The following is a 19,475-nucleotide window of genomic DNA, read 5'->3' on the forward strand; positions in this document are numbered from 1 at the left end:
TCTCACTACAACAATTAAAGCACAGAAATTACTGTGTAACATAAGATAGTTGAATTATGCAAAATTTAATACATAAATCCACAAAATTACATACTTTACTAAAATTATGTTCATTGTCTCAATATGAACAAAAATCGCCCAATTAAATATCCAAATACTCAAGATTAACATAAATTATAAGTAAAAAGGTGATATAAAAAAATCTATATAATTGGAAGTTTACAATTACGTTTCACATATAGATGATACTGGCTTGCGCAGAAAGAAGGGTATTTTATCTCAAAACATGAATTGACCATACTCACCCTGACAACTTTGGTTTAATACCACCATAACCAGATACCATACACTACATCATTGAGAGGAAACACTTACCTTACATAATCTATATAAGAAAAGAATTTTATAACACAAGGAAGTAAGAAGGAACTCATTAGAAAGCCTAATACAGTAATCTACTCAGTAGGTCCTTTGCCCTTGTTGCTTGGAATTTCGTTAGCTTCTCGAGCTAAAAAGAGAGACAATTATGTCTATCAGATCATTAAACTACTGAAATTTAACATGTATGCATAAATCGGTTGCATGCAACCCAAAATCAAGAAGTTTCTTTCCTCGTGAACAGTTCTAAAACCTATGCATGCGTTACTTTAAATACATAAATTCCTTCGATAATAACCTAAGGATTTACTAGAAATTACTGATAAATTGGTACTAAGAATGACGTCAGCTAGATACGGGAAACTCCTCGTTATCGATTTCAACTTAGAAATTTCTAAAAGTTTAGAGAAAAAAGCAAGGAAAAAAAAGAAGTAAAAGCAAAAACGTAAAAACATGCCAACTAGATATCCTTATATAATAGAGACATACAAGAGAAAAACTTAGTGGAAAGCAAGAGGATTCCACGATTGCTCTAGAATTTTGAAAAGAAAATAATTAAGAATCTAATCATCTACATTACCCTAGTTCAGTTCTAACTAGGTCTCAACTAAACCCCAACATTACTAACCAAACCATCGTAATATATACTAAACACGGAAACAAATCTATCAAGCTGCGAACTAACGAGTTCGCCCAAAACATCTGGGGTAGGCAGATAGCTTAGCAGAAGAGTCCACCAAACCTTAGAGTTCGTCAAATCCTGGAGTTTGCCAAATGGCAAATCCCATAGAATACACTACCCAATCAAAAACAAATATTTCACTAACTTACTCAATTTTTACCTTTGACTTAACTAACTTACACACCAAATAGTAACTTTACATAGTCTCCGCTAGACGGGCTATTATAGAATGTGATTGTACACTCGCTGCATGAAAGAAGGAATATGTGTGTCTCGAGTCTCCATTTTTCCACCAACATGCTAATAAGTGTAGGATCCAATTTGTAGCGCTTAAGCATACGAGACGCATGTAAGAATTTGGCATATTGTAGATAACCACAAATTTCGATGTCTACGCTATTTGATAAATTATGTATGAACCCCTCTAAAACACGATCATACGCTCATTTATATCGACAAAATAAAATATTTTAAAAATTAAAAAACTTTAAATTTAACTTAATTGAAAATAACGAAATTTAAAATTTTTCTTATCATTATTGCTTGAGCGATGAAAATGTGCTTATCTTCAAAATGAATCAAAGAGTTTGTCATTCGTGAAAAATTAATCTAAATGAATATACAAAATAATTAAATAAAACTATAGTATCTTTAAATAAAGTGTATAGGAAAATTTCAAACAAAAATTGAAAAATTGATAAAGTTGAGAGAATTGAGAGTTTAGAAAAAATATAAAAAATTGAATTTGAGTGAAAAGAATGAAAAATGGCTTGATATTTATAGGGAAAAAAATTACGGTTGGCTCTTTTAAAAATTTTGTCGTTGGGAAAATGATGGTCGGAGGAAAACACACTGACTTGGATGCACTTTCACACACTCTAAAAAAACAACCTATTTATCTAATTTAAGAAAAAAAACCTAAAAGCAATTAAAAAAACCACATATTTTTCTAATTTATAAAATTAAGATATATTAATTGAATAATAATTAATTAAATAATTCCATATACGGGTGAATGTGGTGCGGCCACGTGTGGGTCCTACTTAAAAACGTTGATTCGTCAACCACGTGAAGCTCTGGTGTAGGTCTTCCATACGCAATCTGATTCGTCCTGTTTTATCTTTACCGTTGATGAAATACACCAAATAACTTAACCAGCCAACACGTGTCCTAGAATTTCCCTTTAACGGTCATCGCCGTCTCAATATTGAAAAAGGAAGAAAAGAAAAGGACAATCTCGTCATTTCACTTATTCCACAAACATCCAATTCCAGCTAGACAATATTATATTTTCTAATTTCAAATAATTTAAGAAAAAAAAAAGACAGCCTTTTTTTTTTCGGACAACTTATTTAAAAGTACAGCAGATATTAAAAAAGAAAAAGAGGTATGGTACTGGAGACTGAAAAAAAAAAAAACCTCTATTTCTCTGTCTCCATTTTGCTTTAATTATATTCGTTTTGATTCTTTTTTCCTGTTCCCAAACTTTTTTTTAATGAAAGTCGTTTCTCCGGCGTAGTTAATCCTGCCGGAGTCTTGAACTGTTTGAAGAAATTCTGAAAAAGAAAGGAAATGTCAGTGTACGACGCGGCATTGGTTAACACGGAGCTATCAAAGCCGACGTCGATATTCGGGTTAAGATTATGGGTGGTGATCGGTATTCTACTTGGTTCACTCATAGTCTTGACTCTGTTTCTTCTCTCACTTTGCCTCACAACACGCCGCAAATCTCGTAGACATCAACACCTGGACCCCACGCCGCCAATCTCCAAAGAGATCCAAGAAATAGTCCATCACCCTCCCGCACCAGATCACCACCATGCCGCCCCGCCGGTACCGGAGATTCAAGTTGACTTGGGAAAAGTGGAACACAGGGTGGTGTTTTCCAGTGGGGAAAGCAGAGGGCCGACGAGTGCCGCTGCTAGTGTGAGCGAGACGGCGTCGTTTGGGAGTGGAAGTGTGGGTCCGGAAGTGTCTCATCTTGGGTGGGGAAGATGGTATACTTTGAGGGAACTTGAATTAGCTACCAATGGATTGTGTGAAGAGAATGTGATTGGGGAAGGTGGCTATGGAATTGTTTATAGTGGCGTTTTAACTGATGGAGCTAAAGTTGCTGTTAAGAATTTGCTTAATAACAGGTACCCCCTTTTTTTATAAAACTTTTATTTGATTATGCCTCTTTTTTTGTTAATAGTTATCATTTCTTGAAATGAATGTTCTTTTGTGAATTATGTATCTTTGATTGGGTTTGTTTTTCATTATAGTAATTAGTTTGAACTTAATTTGATTGCTAAGGGGAAAAACACAAATTTTTTTTTGTCATGAAATCGATGAATTCATGCAACTGTGAACAGTTAGCTGCCTCAATGTTTTTTTCCTTTTCTGGTTTAAAGTTCTTGCCTTGGTTTGGTTAGACATTGTGCTGTAAAGTGTAAAAATCACTGCTTTTTAAGTCATTATTAGGCCTGGACGATAATGTGTTTTTTCTTTTTGGTTAGACTTTTATGGAATCTTTTTTTGTCTTCGTTGTTCCCCTTTAATTCATTGATTTAAGTTTGGTTTACCTACCAATTAGCTTAACAAAGTAAAGAATCAATCCTTCAGGGGTCAAGCTGAGAAGGAATTTAAGGTGGAGGTGGAAGCAATTGGGCGTGTAAGGCACAAGAATCTTGTAAGATTGCTTGGATACTGTGTTGAAGGTGCATATAGGTACTGTGATTATCTTCCACCATGAAAACAAAAATGCTACTCTTTTTCTGAATAGTGTAAGAGAAGTGACCTTTTTTATCTGGTTTTGCTGTTCAGGATGCTTGTATATGAGTATGTTGACAATGGGAATCTGGAACAGTGGGTCCATGGGGATGTTGGGGATGTCAGTCCTCTTACATGGGAGATACGAATGAATATCATAGTGGGAACAGCCAAAGGGTACATTAGTTAGAATTGTATTCTTTGGTTCATATACAGTTGTTTATAATTTCTTCTTCTGAGTGTGTATTGCTATTTACTTGCAGTTTAGCCTACCTTCATGAGGGTCTTGAACCGAAGGTTGTCCATCGGGATGTAAAATCCAGCAACATCCTACTTGATCGCCAGTGGAACCCCAAAGTTTCTGATTTTGGGCTTGCTAAACTCCTGTGTTCTGAAAATAGTTATGTGACAACTCGTGTGATGGGAACTTTTGGGTTAGTTATTCCATTTTGCCTTCTTACGCGTTCTCTCTTCTTTTTATTAAAAAAAAAAAAAAAGAAGTTTGAATTTAACCATTATGAATGCATACTTGTGCTGTAACCAAAATGCTATGTAGTCCTGAAGTAGGAAAATTACATTTTTCTTTTCCCAGTTATGTTGCTCCAGAATATGCTTGTACTGGAATGCTGAATGAGAAGAGTGATGTGTATAGCTTTGGTATACTTATTATGGAGATTATTTCCGGGAGAAGCCCTGTTGACTATAGCCGTCCTCCAGGAGAGGTTACACTTGACTTATTAAATTTCCTTCTATATAGCTTACCCTAAATTCTTGAAGTTGCTAAGATGGAACCAACTGACAGGTGAATTTGGTGGAGTGGTTAAAAACCATGGTTGGAAACCGGAAATCTGAGGAAGTAGTTGACCCTAAGTTACCCGAGATGCCTGCTTCAAAAGCACTTAAACGTGTATTGCTGGTTGCTCTTAAATGCGTTGATCCTGATGCGACAAAGAGGCCAAAAATGGGGCATATTATCCACATGCTTGAGGCTGATGATCTGCTCTTCCGTGATGTAGGCACCTCTTCCTTACCATAGATTAACAACAGTTTACCGCATCAGAAGGGGAGCTTTCACATTATTTTCTTTGTGAACCGTATATTTACCTTTATCGTGTTTTTCAGGAACGTCGGATTGCAAGAGAACAATCCAACTCTCGTTCTGATGATCATCAAATGAACCGCAACTCTACAAAAGTAGGTGAAAGACGATTCGATGGGGCCTCTGCTTCTGATACAAGTGAAGGGGATAGTGGGAGGAACTATCACCAGCCAACTAGGTGGAGATAATACTATCAACAACATTAGGTGACTAACAACTTTAAAGTCCCTTTTTAAGTTTTTGGAGTCTTTTTTATTTATTAATTAATTTATTTTTCTATTAGTTCCCCGGTATTGGTGTTGTATCTCCAATTACGAGAAGAAAACAATAATCTGGCATTTATTTTATGTTTGCTTTACATGTATGAATATGGACGAATCCATAAATTCTTATACCCATTGTAATTCAATGTCTTTGTTAGGATCACAAGAAAAAAGTTATATTTTCATCTATTATTGCTGTTGTCCTCTAAACTTTGACATGCATTGCATTGCCTGGCTTTTCAACTCTCAGAGTCCTCATTTGTTAGATTGGTGGTGGACCATTTATTCTCATAAATGTCTGCATCAATGCCAAATTCCAAAGTCGGATAGTGGTGAGAGATGGACCCGGCAACGGGCTTATTTGATTGCAACGGATTCATATATATATGTGTGTGTGTGGTTTCCTTTATCTTTGTTGGCCTGTCGGAGCTGGAGCAAAAACAAGATGGGATGGTGGGGTCATTAGATAGGGGTGAATTTCAACATCAATGCCAGAGCATGGGATAGGCCATGGGAGCTGAATAACGACATTTGGCAAGATAGAGTTAAGCTGGATGTGGTGGACCCTTTTAGCTGCCTTTGGCATTTGAAGGGCAATCTCTGGGGACTGGGTCTTATCCAAATCATCTATGGAACCTGTCTTTCTCATCCCCGCTTAAACACAAGTAGTATTAGCCTGGTTGTCCTTTTGGCTTATTGTTCGCTTTCTTTGTCTATCAAGCTCATGCATTATCACCCATATTCGGGTTTAATCTGAATCCAAGTTCTGTGCGTTCAAAGTGAGCAGAAGAAGTGGGCATAAATTACTAGAGGGAAGAACAGAGGATGGAGGAGACAAGGATGTTAAAACTTCCAAGACATATAAGCAGGAGACATGGGGGATAAATTCTCAGGCATATCATTGCCTCTGACGAGATTCTTTAAATCTTGTCCCCCACCCACGCCCCTCTTTCCTCCCAACTCCACCGACGACAATGCTACATAAATAGCATTTCATTTCTCACCCTAACATGGCAAAACGCATTCGATGGTCCACTTCAATTTTTATTTTATTTTTTTACAGTTAAAGTTGGGATTATTATTTTTTAAATAAAAAATAGGAACAAGGATTACCTTATGTTCTAACCTGGGATTAGGATGAATTGAAGTTGAATTTTAATCTACTATTTTATGGAGGGGCCCCGCATGTTTTTCTTTTCTGCTATGAGATTGAAATGATAGGGAGAGCTTAACTTGGTGTTGGGTGATATTACTAGATCTTGGATTTATAGATGTGGATCAAAATGTTATTAGGATTTAAGGTTTTAGGGTTCATATGAGCTTTAAAGAATTAGCTCATTTTTTTAATACAAATTAAAATTTTGATCATTTTGGTAGAAAATAAAGAGAGAAAAACCAATTGTTAGTTGTAATGTTAAACGCATTTCATTTTTAAAAGAGATTACGTGTTTAAAATTTAGAGACAACAACTTCTAATATAAATTATAAAACGAATATGAAAGATAATACAAAAAACAACATTTAAAATATGAATTTAATATAGAAAAAGAACATCGGAAGGGGCTTTCCTTCATGATACATGTACAATTCTTTTCTTTATTATTATTTTTAACTATAATAAGATAATGATCCTTCTATATTCGGATTTAGTTTTTATATCTTAATTTAATTCTCTATTTTTATAATAACATTAGTTAAAAAAATATCTTTTTTAATGTAATAAGTTAGAACGAGTACTTTTAAGAAAAAATTGACCTTCACATTTTATCCAGAATAATTAAAGGCATCAAATGTTTGAGCTAACTAATAATGTCATAAAAAATAAAAAATATATCTTATATACTAAATACTAAATTTAAATATAATAAAAAGAACCGAAAACAATTATACTATACCCACCACAACTATTTATTGTATTACATTAAAGTGATGTATGACAACAATGTAACTTTGATTATATTGTTATAAAATAGTATGGCTAATTAAGAATATTATACTTTAGGTTTGGCTGTAAGTCCAATCAATAGCGTCAGTAGGCTTTTTTTTATATAATGCCAATAAATGGTATTTTAGTATTATTATATACTAAAATGATATGTTTGAAACAGTGTCAATAGGTGGAGGGAGAGAGATGGATAACACCTATAATTTTTTTTACACGCTCATCAAATCATCATTATAAAATGATGCGTGTTTAAAAAAATTATTTTTTAAGGGTGGAAGGGGAGAGATCGGCAGCACGAGTATTTTTTGTGGTGCAAAAATACAATTTGATTAGTGGAGGATGAGAGAGAGGCAACACTAGACTGAAATGTGAGGACCTAAAATATTTAGGGACCTAATATATAAAATTGTAATTTTAATTGATTGCTAAAAAAAGCTTTTGGGTGTTGCTGAAACTTCAAAAAGGTTAAATTGCTTCATAAGTCCTACCAACACAAAAAATAGAGAGGCTTACTACCAATTAATTCAAAAAGTTTTTTCTACCAAAAAGTATTTTTGTAAAAAATATGATTCCAACTTAAAATCAATTTTATTTATTTTTTGGAAAATAAATTTTTTTGTTCAAATTATTTTATTTCATTGTTCAAATAATTTCTTTTTGTAAAATTATTCCAACTGAAATAAAATAATTTGAACAAAAAAATTTATTATTTTTATATCGGTGCCGCCTATCTCTTCCCCTCCACCGTGAATTTTTTTTTTAAACACACATCATTTCATTTTGTAATGGTGATATAATGAGTGTGTCGAAAAATCATTAATGCCGTCCATCTCTCAACTGCATTATTTATTACTATTTCAAGCATATCATTTTAATAAATAATAATATGGGCGTACAATTTCAATATTTAATTTTTTTATTTGTATTATGTCAGTAAGACAGTAACCAACCGACCAGCAATGGAGAAAATCTGATAACCTACATAATATGGTCCAACTCCATGGAATATGAGTTTGTACATTATAGATTTCCTTTTAGTAGTAATAAAGTAAAACTAAGATTTTAGTCACCTATAATTTAAATTATACTTTCCTACTTAAATTAAACAATATATATAATATGATCATTCCTAAAGTATAATTTTAATATATATTAACTTGTAATTCAATTTTTCAGGGATTTGTCTATGTTTATGATTATTAATATTATCCATTTCTTGCATTTAAAAGAAAAGATCTATTACATTTTAATCATTGAGTCACAAGAAGAATGACATATATAAATTTTAGGTCAAATTGCACAACTAACCTCTATATTTTTTCTTTTATTTTTCCTTCTCTTCTTCTCACTTTCTTTTTCTCTCTTTTCCCTTTCGTAACTCTAGCCATTACTTGTATTTGATGTATACACATTGTGTATTGAATTGAAGGACAAACAAATAAAAGTATACCCAACTAAAACAAAAACAATTTCTTTTTTCTCATACAAGAATTGAAGGATGGCTAATAATGAGCCACCAATCGGTAAATAATATCTAGATTATGCTAGGAAGAAAATATATTTACATTATTCTTTTTTGATAAACTACCTAATTGGTCACTCAACTTTTAAGATGTTATCAGTTTGGAACTAAAATGAATTTCTTTTTGCAATTTGCTCACTCAACTTTTAAGACATTTTCATTTTAGTCACTCAAGTGTTAAATCTCTAATGACGATTAACTGTACATGTCACATCATGTTTATACTTTCATTTTGGTTACCCAACTTTTAGGCCGCTTGCATTTTGGTTACCAAAAAAAATATTTTTTTAAGTATTGATTGGGATTTAGAAAAACAAGGATTAAAGTGAAAAAAATGATAGAAACTAAAATAATACACCAAAATTGTCAAATTGTACTTGTATATCCCATTGCCGAAATTCTAAATTTTTTTAATATTAAAATTTTAAATTTCAAAACATCAAAATAAATTGAATAAATTTTTGAAAAATTTTCAACCGATTTGTTACTATAATATTAAAATTAATTAATTTAATCTCCTTCTAAATTTTAAAATTTTATTTTATGTTTCCAAATTATTCTTACCAAAATCAATTCAAAGAACTCATATTTAATAATTGTTTATGAAACTTAAATTTCTTTTGATTATATAATATCGAATATTTCATGCTAAGTTAAAAGTAAAGGAAACAAATACTTGCAATTAATTAAATTAATTGTCTGTTCTTTGTTTAGGTAAAAAAGTGATAAAAAAAAAGTATGATATTAAGTAATTAAATTAATCGCAAGGAATTTTTTTTTTTACTTTTAGCTTAGCATAGAAGATATAAGTTTGTATAATTAAAAGAAATTTGGATTTTGTAGAAAGACAAGAATTTTCATTCATAACTTTTGAAAATAATTTCAAAACATCAAAATAAATTAAATAAACTATTGAATTTTTTTATCTATTGATAACGTCAACCGATTTACTACTAAAACTTTGAATATCAATATTTAAAAATTTATATTTCAAAACCTAAATATAGAATTTTTGGCAATGGGATAAACAAGTACAATTTGATAATTTTTGTGTATTATTTTAGTTTCTACTGTTTTTTCACTTTAATTCTCGATTTTTTAATCCTAATCAATACTTAAAAAAAGATGTTTTTTGGATGACCAAAATGAAAACGACCTAAAAGTTAAGTGATCAAAATGAAAGTTCAAACATGATGTGGCATAGACAGTTAACTTCTGTTTGAGATTTAATGTTTGGGTGACTAAAATAAAAGTGCTTTAAAAATTGAATGACCAAGTTGTATGGATTTTATTTTCAATGATAAGAATAAAGACACCTTAAAAATTGAATAAGTAACATCGTTGATCAATAAGGCTTAGGCTTCCTTTGGTTTGGCTTTTACAGCCAGTGTGGTGCAGTTGGGGGGGGGGGAATTGTACCAATTTCACTGCTGGGCTGTTTGGTTCAGCAAGTCAATGCAGTGAGATTGCATCTCCACCACGCTGCTCAGCTAAAAATCAGCTGTGATTTCAACAGCAATGGAGGTGCAGTGAGCTGTTGGTACTTTAGCTCTCCAAAAATACCCTTACTTTTATTTATTATTTTACCATTTTATCCTTGAAAGTTAAACTAATTTCTTTTCCAATCTTATTTTTCTTCAGATTTGGCAGCCAAATTCTGCTGAAAACCCTGCTCTTCAACTCCTACTCTTCAATTGACACTCCTACAAAACCCCACCAACAACAAGCAGACTCAAAGAAACTCTGTTATTCGACTCATCCTATCAATCTTGTTCTCAACTTCGATCTGGTAAGTCAAAACCCTTCTTTTTCCACTCTATATATGTGTTTGAATTGTATCAAAGTAGTTTCTTTTTTTCCTTCTCATCTTGTTCTTAGCTAAGAAAATAATAACTATCTGGGTTCATTTGTTTGTGCGTGAGGTAGAAATACTAAACCATAAAAGGCTTCCTTGTGACCACATATACTAACATCCTGAAGGTAGAAATATTAGGATTTTATTAGATAATGGTATACAGAGAACAATATACGACTACAACAATAGAAAAGAACGTGACCGGTTACCAGGCAAAGACATTATTAAAAATATATCACATATAGGAGTCCAGGATACCAAAGGCTTTACTGGCAGTGTCATGACATGACATATGTGATTTTATTAGATAATGGTTCTTTAATACTTTTTTGAGGGAAGACTATAGTTCACTACTGTCTATATTTGGAAATTATCATTTAGCACCAAACAGAATTACTACTTTAGCCATACCTGTGTACTATTGTTTGCCAGTCATCTCCACCATACTTCGTTTCTTTTCTATGGATCAATTTCTTTGGTTTTCGAGATATCTTATTTTCCACTCTACCATCTGAAGCCATCTCTAACATCTTCTCTGCAAGTTCATCAGCCTCATGCTTGTTTCCTCTTTTCCCAAGTCATCAACCACTGGCATGAATGATGCAGGGTCAAATATATGATAAAACTAACAGTTATTATGGCTATGCTTAAACTAACAGTTGATTAATTTGAAGGGGAGGGGGTGAAGAAACTAAAAGTCTAACAAATGCAAATATATGATAAAATACATAAGAAGAGTTACTGTTAAGTGTTAACCTTCAAAACCTTCAGAATTACTTAACTAATTGATGCAAAGGCTTTTACAAAGGCCTAAACTCATGGTGATCAATGCCATGAAACAATCAAGTACGTACAAACAATAATGATTCACTTGTTATTAGGTGGAGGACAATAAGTGAAAAGAATACTTCATATATGAACATAGGTTTTGAAACAGATTAGCAATCATAATTTGTAGGGGGAAATTATGCAGCCAGAGTCATAACAAAGTCAACCGAATCATTTATCAAATAACCATCAAAGCTGCAACATCCAAAGAATTTACAGACTTCAAGCTTTCTTCACATAGGGCATGGCATCTAATAATCTGTTCTAAACCAACAATGCAGCACATGGATCTTCTTCCTCTCCGAGTATAGCAAGTTTATTACATGAAACTAATATGCTACCAATTTCAATTACGTCTGAAATCCAAAACATTACAAACAAAAACCCAATAGCTAGATATTCACTTTTATCATGTCAGTCAAAAGTTATAGTGCTAAAAACTAGTTTCTCAGAGCATGAAAGTGTATAAAAACCTTATGAAAGGGGAGGGGGTGAAGAAACTAATAAGTCTAACAAATGCAAAAATATGATAAAATACATAAGAAGAGTTATTGTTAAGTGTTAACCATAAAAACCTTCAGAATTACTTGACTAATTGATACAAAGGCTTTTACAAAGGTCTAAACTCATCAACATTCTCGCATAAGTTACTGTATCAGGGGAAAGACCACTCCTTACAATAAAACCCATCACCATTCTCGTATCAGAAAGCATCCCATTCTTGCATAGACCATCCATCACAATGTTATACGAGTAAATATTAGGTTCTACACCTTTATCTACCATATCTTTAAGTACCAAATGAGCCTCTACTAACTTTGAATTTCTTAGCAACCCCAACAACCAAATATTATAACTATCTAAATTCATCAAATCACCAATTTTCTCCATGGACTCAACCAAGGCCTTTGCTTCCACCAACATCCCTTGCTCATTTTTTTTATATTCTTGATAAGTGTTTAAAAAATAAAAGCTCAATTCAAAAGGCAACTACTCCATCTATCTAGTTATTGAATTGAAAAAATATATCCAAAGTAGATGAGAGAAGGGATGAAAACTATATGTAGAGTTTTAAGAAACATATAGAATACAAAAATAAACCTATCCTGTAATAAAACAGTTAAAAAGGAGTCCAGTACTGAAACCTAAGTTCCTTACATTCATCATAATCAACTACTAGGCTTTCAACTGTTTTAAACCATATATAAATATATATATGTCTATACTTGCATGGCTTATAAGATATATATATGCTTACCAGAGATAAAGTTGGTAGAACATTAGAGGCTGCTGCTTGCATGTCAGCTGCACCAAAAAGTAAAATAAATAATAAGCAGAGAAAGAAATATATATGCACAATAATGTGAGGATATTAATTATGAATATGGAAAATGAGCAAGTGATTGTTTAATTCTTCAAAGTTTATAGGGTTTAGTTATGAACATTCCTTACACCATCCTCTCTCATTCTTTCCACCAATTTTTCAATATCACCAGTTTTACCTTCCTTATAAAAACTTGAAATCAATGTATTATACACAACTTGTTAGGAAAAATCCCAGAACTTCTCATCTCATCCAAAAGCTCTAACCCTTTATTAGCAAGGCCAAACCTACAATACCCATGAACCAAAATCCTAGAACTAAACTCATTTGGCAAGCAACCTTTCTCAGGCATTTTATCAAACAACTCTCGGGCATCCTCCAAACAACACCTAAAATCCTTGATACTAAATGATTTCAGCACTACAATCCTGAAAAATGAATGTGTTTCATCATCAACGGTATGTATCCAAATCCTTCCACCGACCAAAACTCAATTCAATTGCCTAGGTTGGCACTCAAAAGTCAAAACTACTAAAAGCCTCCTCTCCCCTTTCCACCGTATTATTAGTTTATTACCTAAAATGTACATTAGTGGGGAACAATGAATAATTATGAATAATACAAGGTTACCAACAGAATTTAGAAGAATTTAACCTACTGTTTGTAAAAGGAAAGAAAGACCCCTGCATTAAATGTTTGGTAAAGCTCAATTAATTCAGTCCAAAACTAATGGGAACTTTAAAGACATACTATTATAAATATAATTATAATATATAAATATTAAAATAAAAAATAGTGTAATAGGCCAATTTTGGCCTGGCTAAAAAACATTTACATAGCTCAAATAATTCGGCCCAATAAGGCCCAATTTACTAACCCATCTGCTAGCCTAAAAAACACAAAGGGTATAGCAGAAACCCTAGTAGCCGCCGCAGCAATCTCACCCTCGCACGCCGCCGCAAATGGCGCGCATGCGCTCCTCCTAGCATGAACCTACAAAAGGCAACAAGCAATATAGAATGATTTTTTCCTTTATTTTCTTGTTTCATTACGGCTATAAAAAGCCAATTAAAATTTGTAAAATACGGGGTAGAAACATTGATTGAAAAATTAAAAAAGAAAATACAAGAGAGAAAAAGACTATTGAGAATTCAGAAAATAAAAGGTGAAACACCATTGTTAACGATTTTTATTTTTTTCTTTGCTTATTCTCTTTTCGATTCTTTTTCTTTTCTTTTTCTTTTTGGTTAATATCTACTGGTTATTTAAGAAAAGAAACGAAAGGCTAAATTTTACCTTATCGACACCGTCGAAACCTCGTCGCTTCGTCGTAGTCGGAGATTGAAGGAAGGCTAGGGCTAAACGGCGGTATTGAGGGGGTTAAAGAAACCCTAAAAAGAACTTTTTTTCAAAAAAGAAGGATCTGAAGTATTCTTTTAATTTTGATTTTTTTAACCTTAAGGAAAATACAGAACGGCGCCGTTTTGGGAGGGGGAATCCGCGCGTCGACCCGGCCCGCAGGTTGGGTCCGCGCATTTCCACTCTAAATGGGAAATTGCGCAACAAGCCCTCCCTCTTTTGCGTCATGTTTTATTAAACCAGTTGTTTCTTTTTAATTTGGCCCGAATGTTTTTACCTTTGTTCATTTCAGCCCATATCGTTGCACACCATTTTGGGGAGGCGGATTATTTCCAATTTGGCCCCCATGTAATTCGCATATCGCGATTTAGCCCATTATTTCGCTTAAATTTCATTTATTTCTTGTTATTTTAGTTTTTTTCAACAATTTGGTCCCTTTTTACAGTTTGTTATTTTTTTAAATTTATTTTCTCCTTATTATTATTATTGATATTGTAATTATTATTTTCATGTACATACAAACATTTTTTTATATAATATATATACTTTTATATTTTTAATTTCAAAAGCTGGTTTTTACTTTTGTAAATATGTACATACGTATACTTATTTTTTATATTATTCTTCATTATTTTACAAATATATATATATATATAAATATACGTATACATTTTAGAATACACATACATTTCCCATATTTTATAATTTAAAATATACATTCATTTTCTATAGTATATATATATACTTTTTTATATTCTTAAATTATTATAAACATTTTTATTGTTCTATATATTCCATTATTTTATACATATTGTACATATATATAAGTATTTAAACACATACATATTTTCATGATTTACCTATATATACTTATACATTTTTATTCCGTAAATATATGCCCATATACATACTTTTATTTTTTTATCTTACTGTCACAATTTTCGCATACATATATACATACATATTTTTTTAAAATTACAATAAGGTTTTTTTCATATATTTCATTCCTTTTTATGTATACTTATATGTTTTTTAAATATATGCATACACATATTTTTAAATTTACTTATATATTGTACTTATATATATATACATATTTTGTAAATACATATACATATATAATTCATATTAAAGTGTTTGTTTTATGTTATATATTAGCATTTTATCATTTCTTTTTAAAACAAGAGGATATATTTAGTTTCGTCAAAACATTAAGACTGTTTTGGTCAAAGGTTTTCAAGGTCATGCAAATATTTGATATTTGGGATTTTCGAGAAAATTGAGCCCTAACGTACTGGGTTCCGATTTTCCTTGTTAACCCTAAATAATCGAGACATTTTTTTAAACACATAAATAAAAATCATTTTTGAGAATTCAACACATTGTGTCTTAACGCATTGGATGTGACGCATTGATTTCTTGAAATGAGGATCTTTTTTAAAAGATAATAAAGGAAATATTCTGAGTTTGAGATTTTGGAGGAATTGTGCCCTAACGTATTGGGCCGCGATTTCTTAAATCTTGAATAAATGGATATTCTTTTAAATTTTTATTACACGAGTATTCTGGCCTAATTCATTTTTGAGGAAATTAGAATGTCGTGCCCTAACGCATTGGGTATGGCATTTTCTTTCTCTGAAATGATAAGGGTCTTAATACGTAACGTTTTTAAGTTTTTGCTAAGGATTATATTTTTCAAATTTTCGACCTTAAGACATTAATTAATTAACTAGGTACCAATTTTTTGGGCGTTATGAGGGTGCTAATCCTTCCTCATACGTAATCGACTCCCGGACCTTTTTTTCTAAAATTCGTAGACCAAAGTCGTTTTTAGGTGACCCAATCACACCTTAATAAAAGATTGGTGGCGACTCCCAATTTTCATTTTTTAAAGTCGACAACCTAAAATTTTTGTTTTTCAAAAAAATGGTTTCGACAGCTTGGCGACTCCACTGGGGATTTTTAAAAAAATAAGAGAGTCGAGCTACAAAGTTGATTAATTTTTGTCTTATGGTCGAGAAAATATTTTAAAAAAAATTCATGAAGTCCTTTTGCATTCATTATCTTCTTGCTTAATGTGTTTAAGTATTGTTTGCATTACACATTACATGAGTTGAATGATTTTACCCTTTTAAGTGGGAGTGAGAAACTATTCCTTCGTGAGGTTTTCACCTCCGTATAGGATAGTGGATTGCTTTCAGAGTACATCGGTACCTATGACTTCGTGAGATTTTCATCTCCGTGTAGTCATAGGGAAAATGTATTCTCTTGAACCGAACTTGATCTATATGAGCCTATAATGAATGAAGATCGAGGAATCTGCTGGTTCGGGTACCTTTGCTCTAGAAGCCGAACTTCATATAGTGAGCCTTAGGAATCCACCTTAGGTAGAACTATACTGAACCCTAGTAGATATCCGACTAGGTATTTTTATTTCTTGATTATATTCTATGGTTTTATATGATATTGACTTTTTGTGCCTTATTTTGATTGCATGACATGGCATTTCATTTCATTATAAAAGGTGTCGGTTCATATTCAGTTGCTAGATAGAAAGCTTATCATGGAAAAAGGGTTTCTTGATAAAGTGGAAAATAATACGGTTGCCTGAATATATTCTGAGAAACACAAGAAGGGTGATAGAAGAGTTTGTGACTTTACTTTGTGGCCCGAGGATTTAAGATGATTGTCTAAGAGCTTTCGACGTTCCAATTCCCTTAAAGAAGTTGATGAGCATTACGAGAATAGGAAAACGATGGATCGTGACCAGGATCAAGAAAAAGGGAGCTAGCAGTGGCATCTATTGGAAATTTGCGGGATTTATCTTAAGCATGCGGATGAAGAAAAAGATCGATGTTGTCTCTTGGAATATAAGGGCGTGTTCGTACATGTATCTGCTTTATGTAAAGAAATTTGCTTTCTAGTTTTCTAAATGTAATTGAATCAGAATCAACGTCTTTTTTGCATTCATTTCATGCATTGCATTACTTCATATGCATTTAAAAATATTAAAAGATTGTAATTAATTTAAATCACTCCTCAGTTAACCTGGAAACCAACCAGCCTACTAAACACCGCTACAGTACTCGATCAAAAACTAAGGACATGGATCAAAGGATGAAAAGGCTAGAACAGTTCCAAAAGGAAATGCAGGAGAAGCTTCAACAGCAAATGAATGAGCAGCAAAAAATGATAGACAAAATGATAGAATCTCAAGGGAGTATGATGGCCCAGTTAACTCAATGGTTGAACAAGGGAACTGATAAAGGAAAAGGCTCTGTGCTCAATGTTGAAGAAGGAGATAGCAAGGGACCTGTTTATCTCTCAGGTTTTACCCCACAGCATGTTGAGATTTATCCACACAAATCTTTTGTCACCATTAAGCCTCAGCAGATCCAGGCTGGCGCTACAACACAAATAAATTTTCAAGCAGGATTGGGCTCTAACCCTGGAGACAACCTTGTTAATCCTGCTATCCTTGACTTCGATGAAATAGTTGGAAAGGAGAAAATGAATGATGAATTGCTAAAACAACTAGAAGAAAAGTACAAATGGCTAGATGAGAAATTTAGAGCAATGGAATTTGCTAATAGCTACTATGGGATTGATGCTAAAGAATTGAGCTTGGTTCCAGATTTGGTACTCCCATACAAGTTCAAAATACCAGAATTTGAGAAGTACAACGGAACTAGTAGCCCCGAAGCCCATATTACTATGTTTTGTAGACGGATGACTGGGTATGTTAATAATGATCAACTGCTGATACATTGCTTTCAGGATAGCCTCATAGGGGCGGCATCCAAGTGGTACAATCGGTTGAACCGTACCTAGATTAATTCATGGAGAGATCTAGCACATGCGTTTATAAACAGTACAGCCATGTGACTGACATGGTACCTGATAGAATCACTCTACAAAATATGGAGAAGAAATCCGATGAAACTTTTAGGCAATACACACAGAGGTGGAGGGAGGTTGCCATCCAAGTTCAGCCATCTCTTCTAGAGAGAGAAATGACAATGCTTTTCGTTAACACATTGAAGGCCCCATTCATTACGTATATGTTAGGAAGTGCTACTAAAAGTTTTTCTGACATAATCATGAATGGTGAAATGATTGAAAGTGCCATAAGGAGCGGAAATATTGATGTTGGAGGGAATAACAGAAGGCAAGCCTCAAAAGAAATAGGAAATAAGGTGAACATCGTGAATACGTACATCAAATCGATTGCTAATTAGCAGGGTTCATCAAGATAAGAATCATGTGTGAAGCAAGGTACTAAAAAACCTCCAGTTCACGCCAATTCCAATGTCGTATAAGGAGCTGTATCAAAGCTTATTCGATGCGCATGTTGTTTCTTCTTTACATGTGAAGCCTCCACAACCTCCATTCCCCAAGTGGTATGATGCGAACGCACAATGTGATTACCATGCGGGAATTACGGGGCACTCAATAGAGAATTGCATTACCTTCAAAAAGCTAATTGAAAAATTCATCAACATGGGTATTGTCAAGTTGGATGATTCATCTAATCCGCTCCCCAATCATGATTGATAATGGAGTGAATGCAATATATGAAGATGTGTTGGGAAGGGTTCACATCAATGTCATATACAAAGACATAATTGAAAAGGGACATTATTGGATGTCCGCCCTTATAAATTTGGGAGTGTTCAAAATAATTGGATTGCGGAAGAAATTTCTGTAGTTTCTAGAGCTTATTTAGAGTAATGTTCAGAATATTCTTGTTTTTTTTAGCCTAAAAATGATAGGAATTCCTTTATGAAATAGGCTCATGTCTGAACATCATTATTCTAATAAAATACATCTTTGCATTTATTTTTGAGCCAACATTCTTTCATTCTTTTGAATTTTCTTCCACATCATTCTTTCATTCATAATTATATTATACAAATAATTATCCATAAATTCACACATTCTTTTGTATATTCTTTTGCGCTTACTATGGGTCTCCAGATATCAATGGGTATAGCAGAAACCCTAGTAGCCGCCGCAGCAATCTCACCCTCGCACGCCGCCGCAAATGGCGCACATGCGCTCCTCCTAGCATGAACCTGCAAAAGGCAACAAGCAGTATAGGCAAGAAAATCAAAAAATCGCACATCAAGCAGATAATAGAATGATTTTTTCCTTTATTTTCTTGTTTCATTACGGCTATAAAAAGCCAATTAAAATCTGTAAAATAGGGGGCAGAAACATTGATTGAAAAATTAAAAAAGAAAATACAAGAGAGAAAAAGACTATTGAGAATTCAGAAAATAAAAGGTGAAACACCATTGTTAACGATTTTTATTTTTTTCTTTGCTTATTCTCTTTTCGGTTTTTCTTTTCTTTTCTTTTTTTTGGTTAATATCTATTGGTTATTTAAGAAAAGAAACAAAAGGCTAAAGTTTACCTTATCGACGTCGTCAAAACCTCGTCGCTTTGTCGCAGTCGGAGATTGAAGGA

General features: G+C 32.9%; 2 protein-coding genes and 1 long non-coding RNA gene across 6 annotated transcripts; 2 read left to right on the forward strand and 1 right to left on the reverse strand.

Moving 5' to 3' along the window:
• Positions 1-2,401: 2,401 nt before the first annotated feature.
• Positions 2,402-6,344, forward strand: LOC107954525 (probable serine/threonine-protein kinase At1g01540). Of its 3 annotated transcripts, none has more exons than XM_016890112.2 (8): positions 2,402-3,198; positions 3,665-3,769; positions 3,866-3,988; positions 4,075-4,245; positions 4,404-4,533; positions 4,614-4,823; positions 4,934-5,116; positions 5,424-6,344. In XM_016890112.2, the coding sequence occupies exons 1-7, from the start codon at positions 2,633-2,635 to the stop codon at positions 5,096-5,098; spliced, it is 1,470 nt and encodes a 489-aa protein (XP_016745601.2). In that variant the 5' UTR covers positions 2,402-2,632; the 3' UTR covers positions 5,099-5,116; positions 5,424-6,344. The 3 variants fall into 3 exon arrangements, with proteins under 3 accessions (XP_016745601.2, XP_016745599.2, XP_016745600.2); XM_016890111.2 differs by lacking the exon at positions 5,424-6,344 and adding an exon at positions 5,194-5,362 and having other exon boundaries at positions 2,431-3,198; XM_016890110.2 differs by lacking the exon at positions 5,424-6,344 and having other exon boundaries at positions 4,934-5,362.
• Positions 6,345-9,919: 3,575 nt separating this feature from the next.
• Positions 9,920-19,393, forward strand: LOC107954528 (uncharacterized). Of its 2 annotated transcripts, none has more exons than XM_041096754.1 (3): positions 9,920-10,180; positions 10,282-10,429; positions 16,531-18,349. In XM_041096754.1, exon 3 carries the CDS (start codon positions 17,112-17,114, stop codon positions 17,835-17,837), a length of 726 nt encoding a protein of 241 aa, XP_040952688.1. In that variant the 5' UTR covers positions 9,920-10,180; positions 10,282-10,429; positions 16,531-17,111; the 3' UTR covers positions 17,838-18,349. The 2 variants fall into 2 exon arrangements, 1 of the variants encoding a protein (XP_040952688.1); XR_005915819.1 differs by lacking the exon at positions 16,531-18,349 and adding an exon at positions 18,984-19,393 and having other exon boundaries at positions 9,931-10,180.
• LOC107954526 (uncharacterized) lies at positions 10,616-13,398 on the reverse strand. The gene is made up of 3 exons (XR_001699582.2): positions 13,306-13,398; positions 12,582-12,628; positions 10,616-11,083 (listed from the first exon to the last, which is right to left on the reverse strand). It is a non-coding gene; the product is annotated as an uncharacterized lncRNA (long non-coding RNA).
• Positions 19,394-19,475: the final 82 nt, after the last annotated feature.

This window comes from Gossypium hirsutum, chromosome D07, assembly GCF_007990345.1.
Source record: "Gossypium hirsutum isolate 1008001.06 chromosome D07, Gossypium_hirsutum_v2.1, whole genome shotgun sequence".
Lineage (NCBI taxonomy): Eukaryota > Viridiplantae > Streptophyta > Magnoliopsida > Malvales > Malvaceae > Gossypium > Gossypium hirsutum.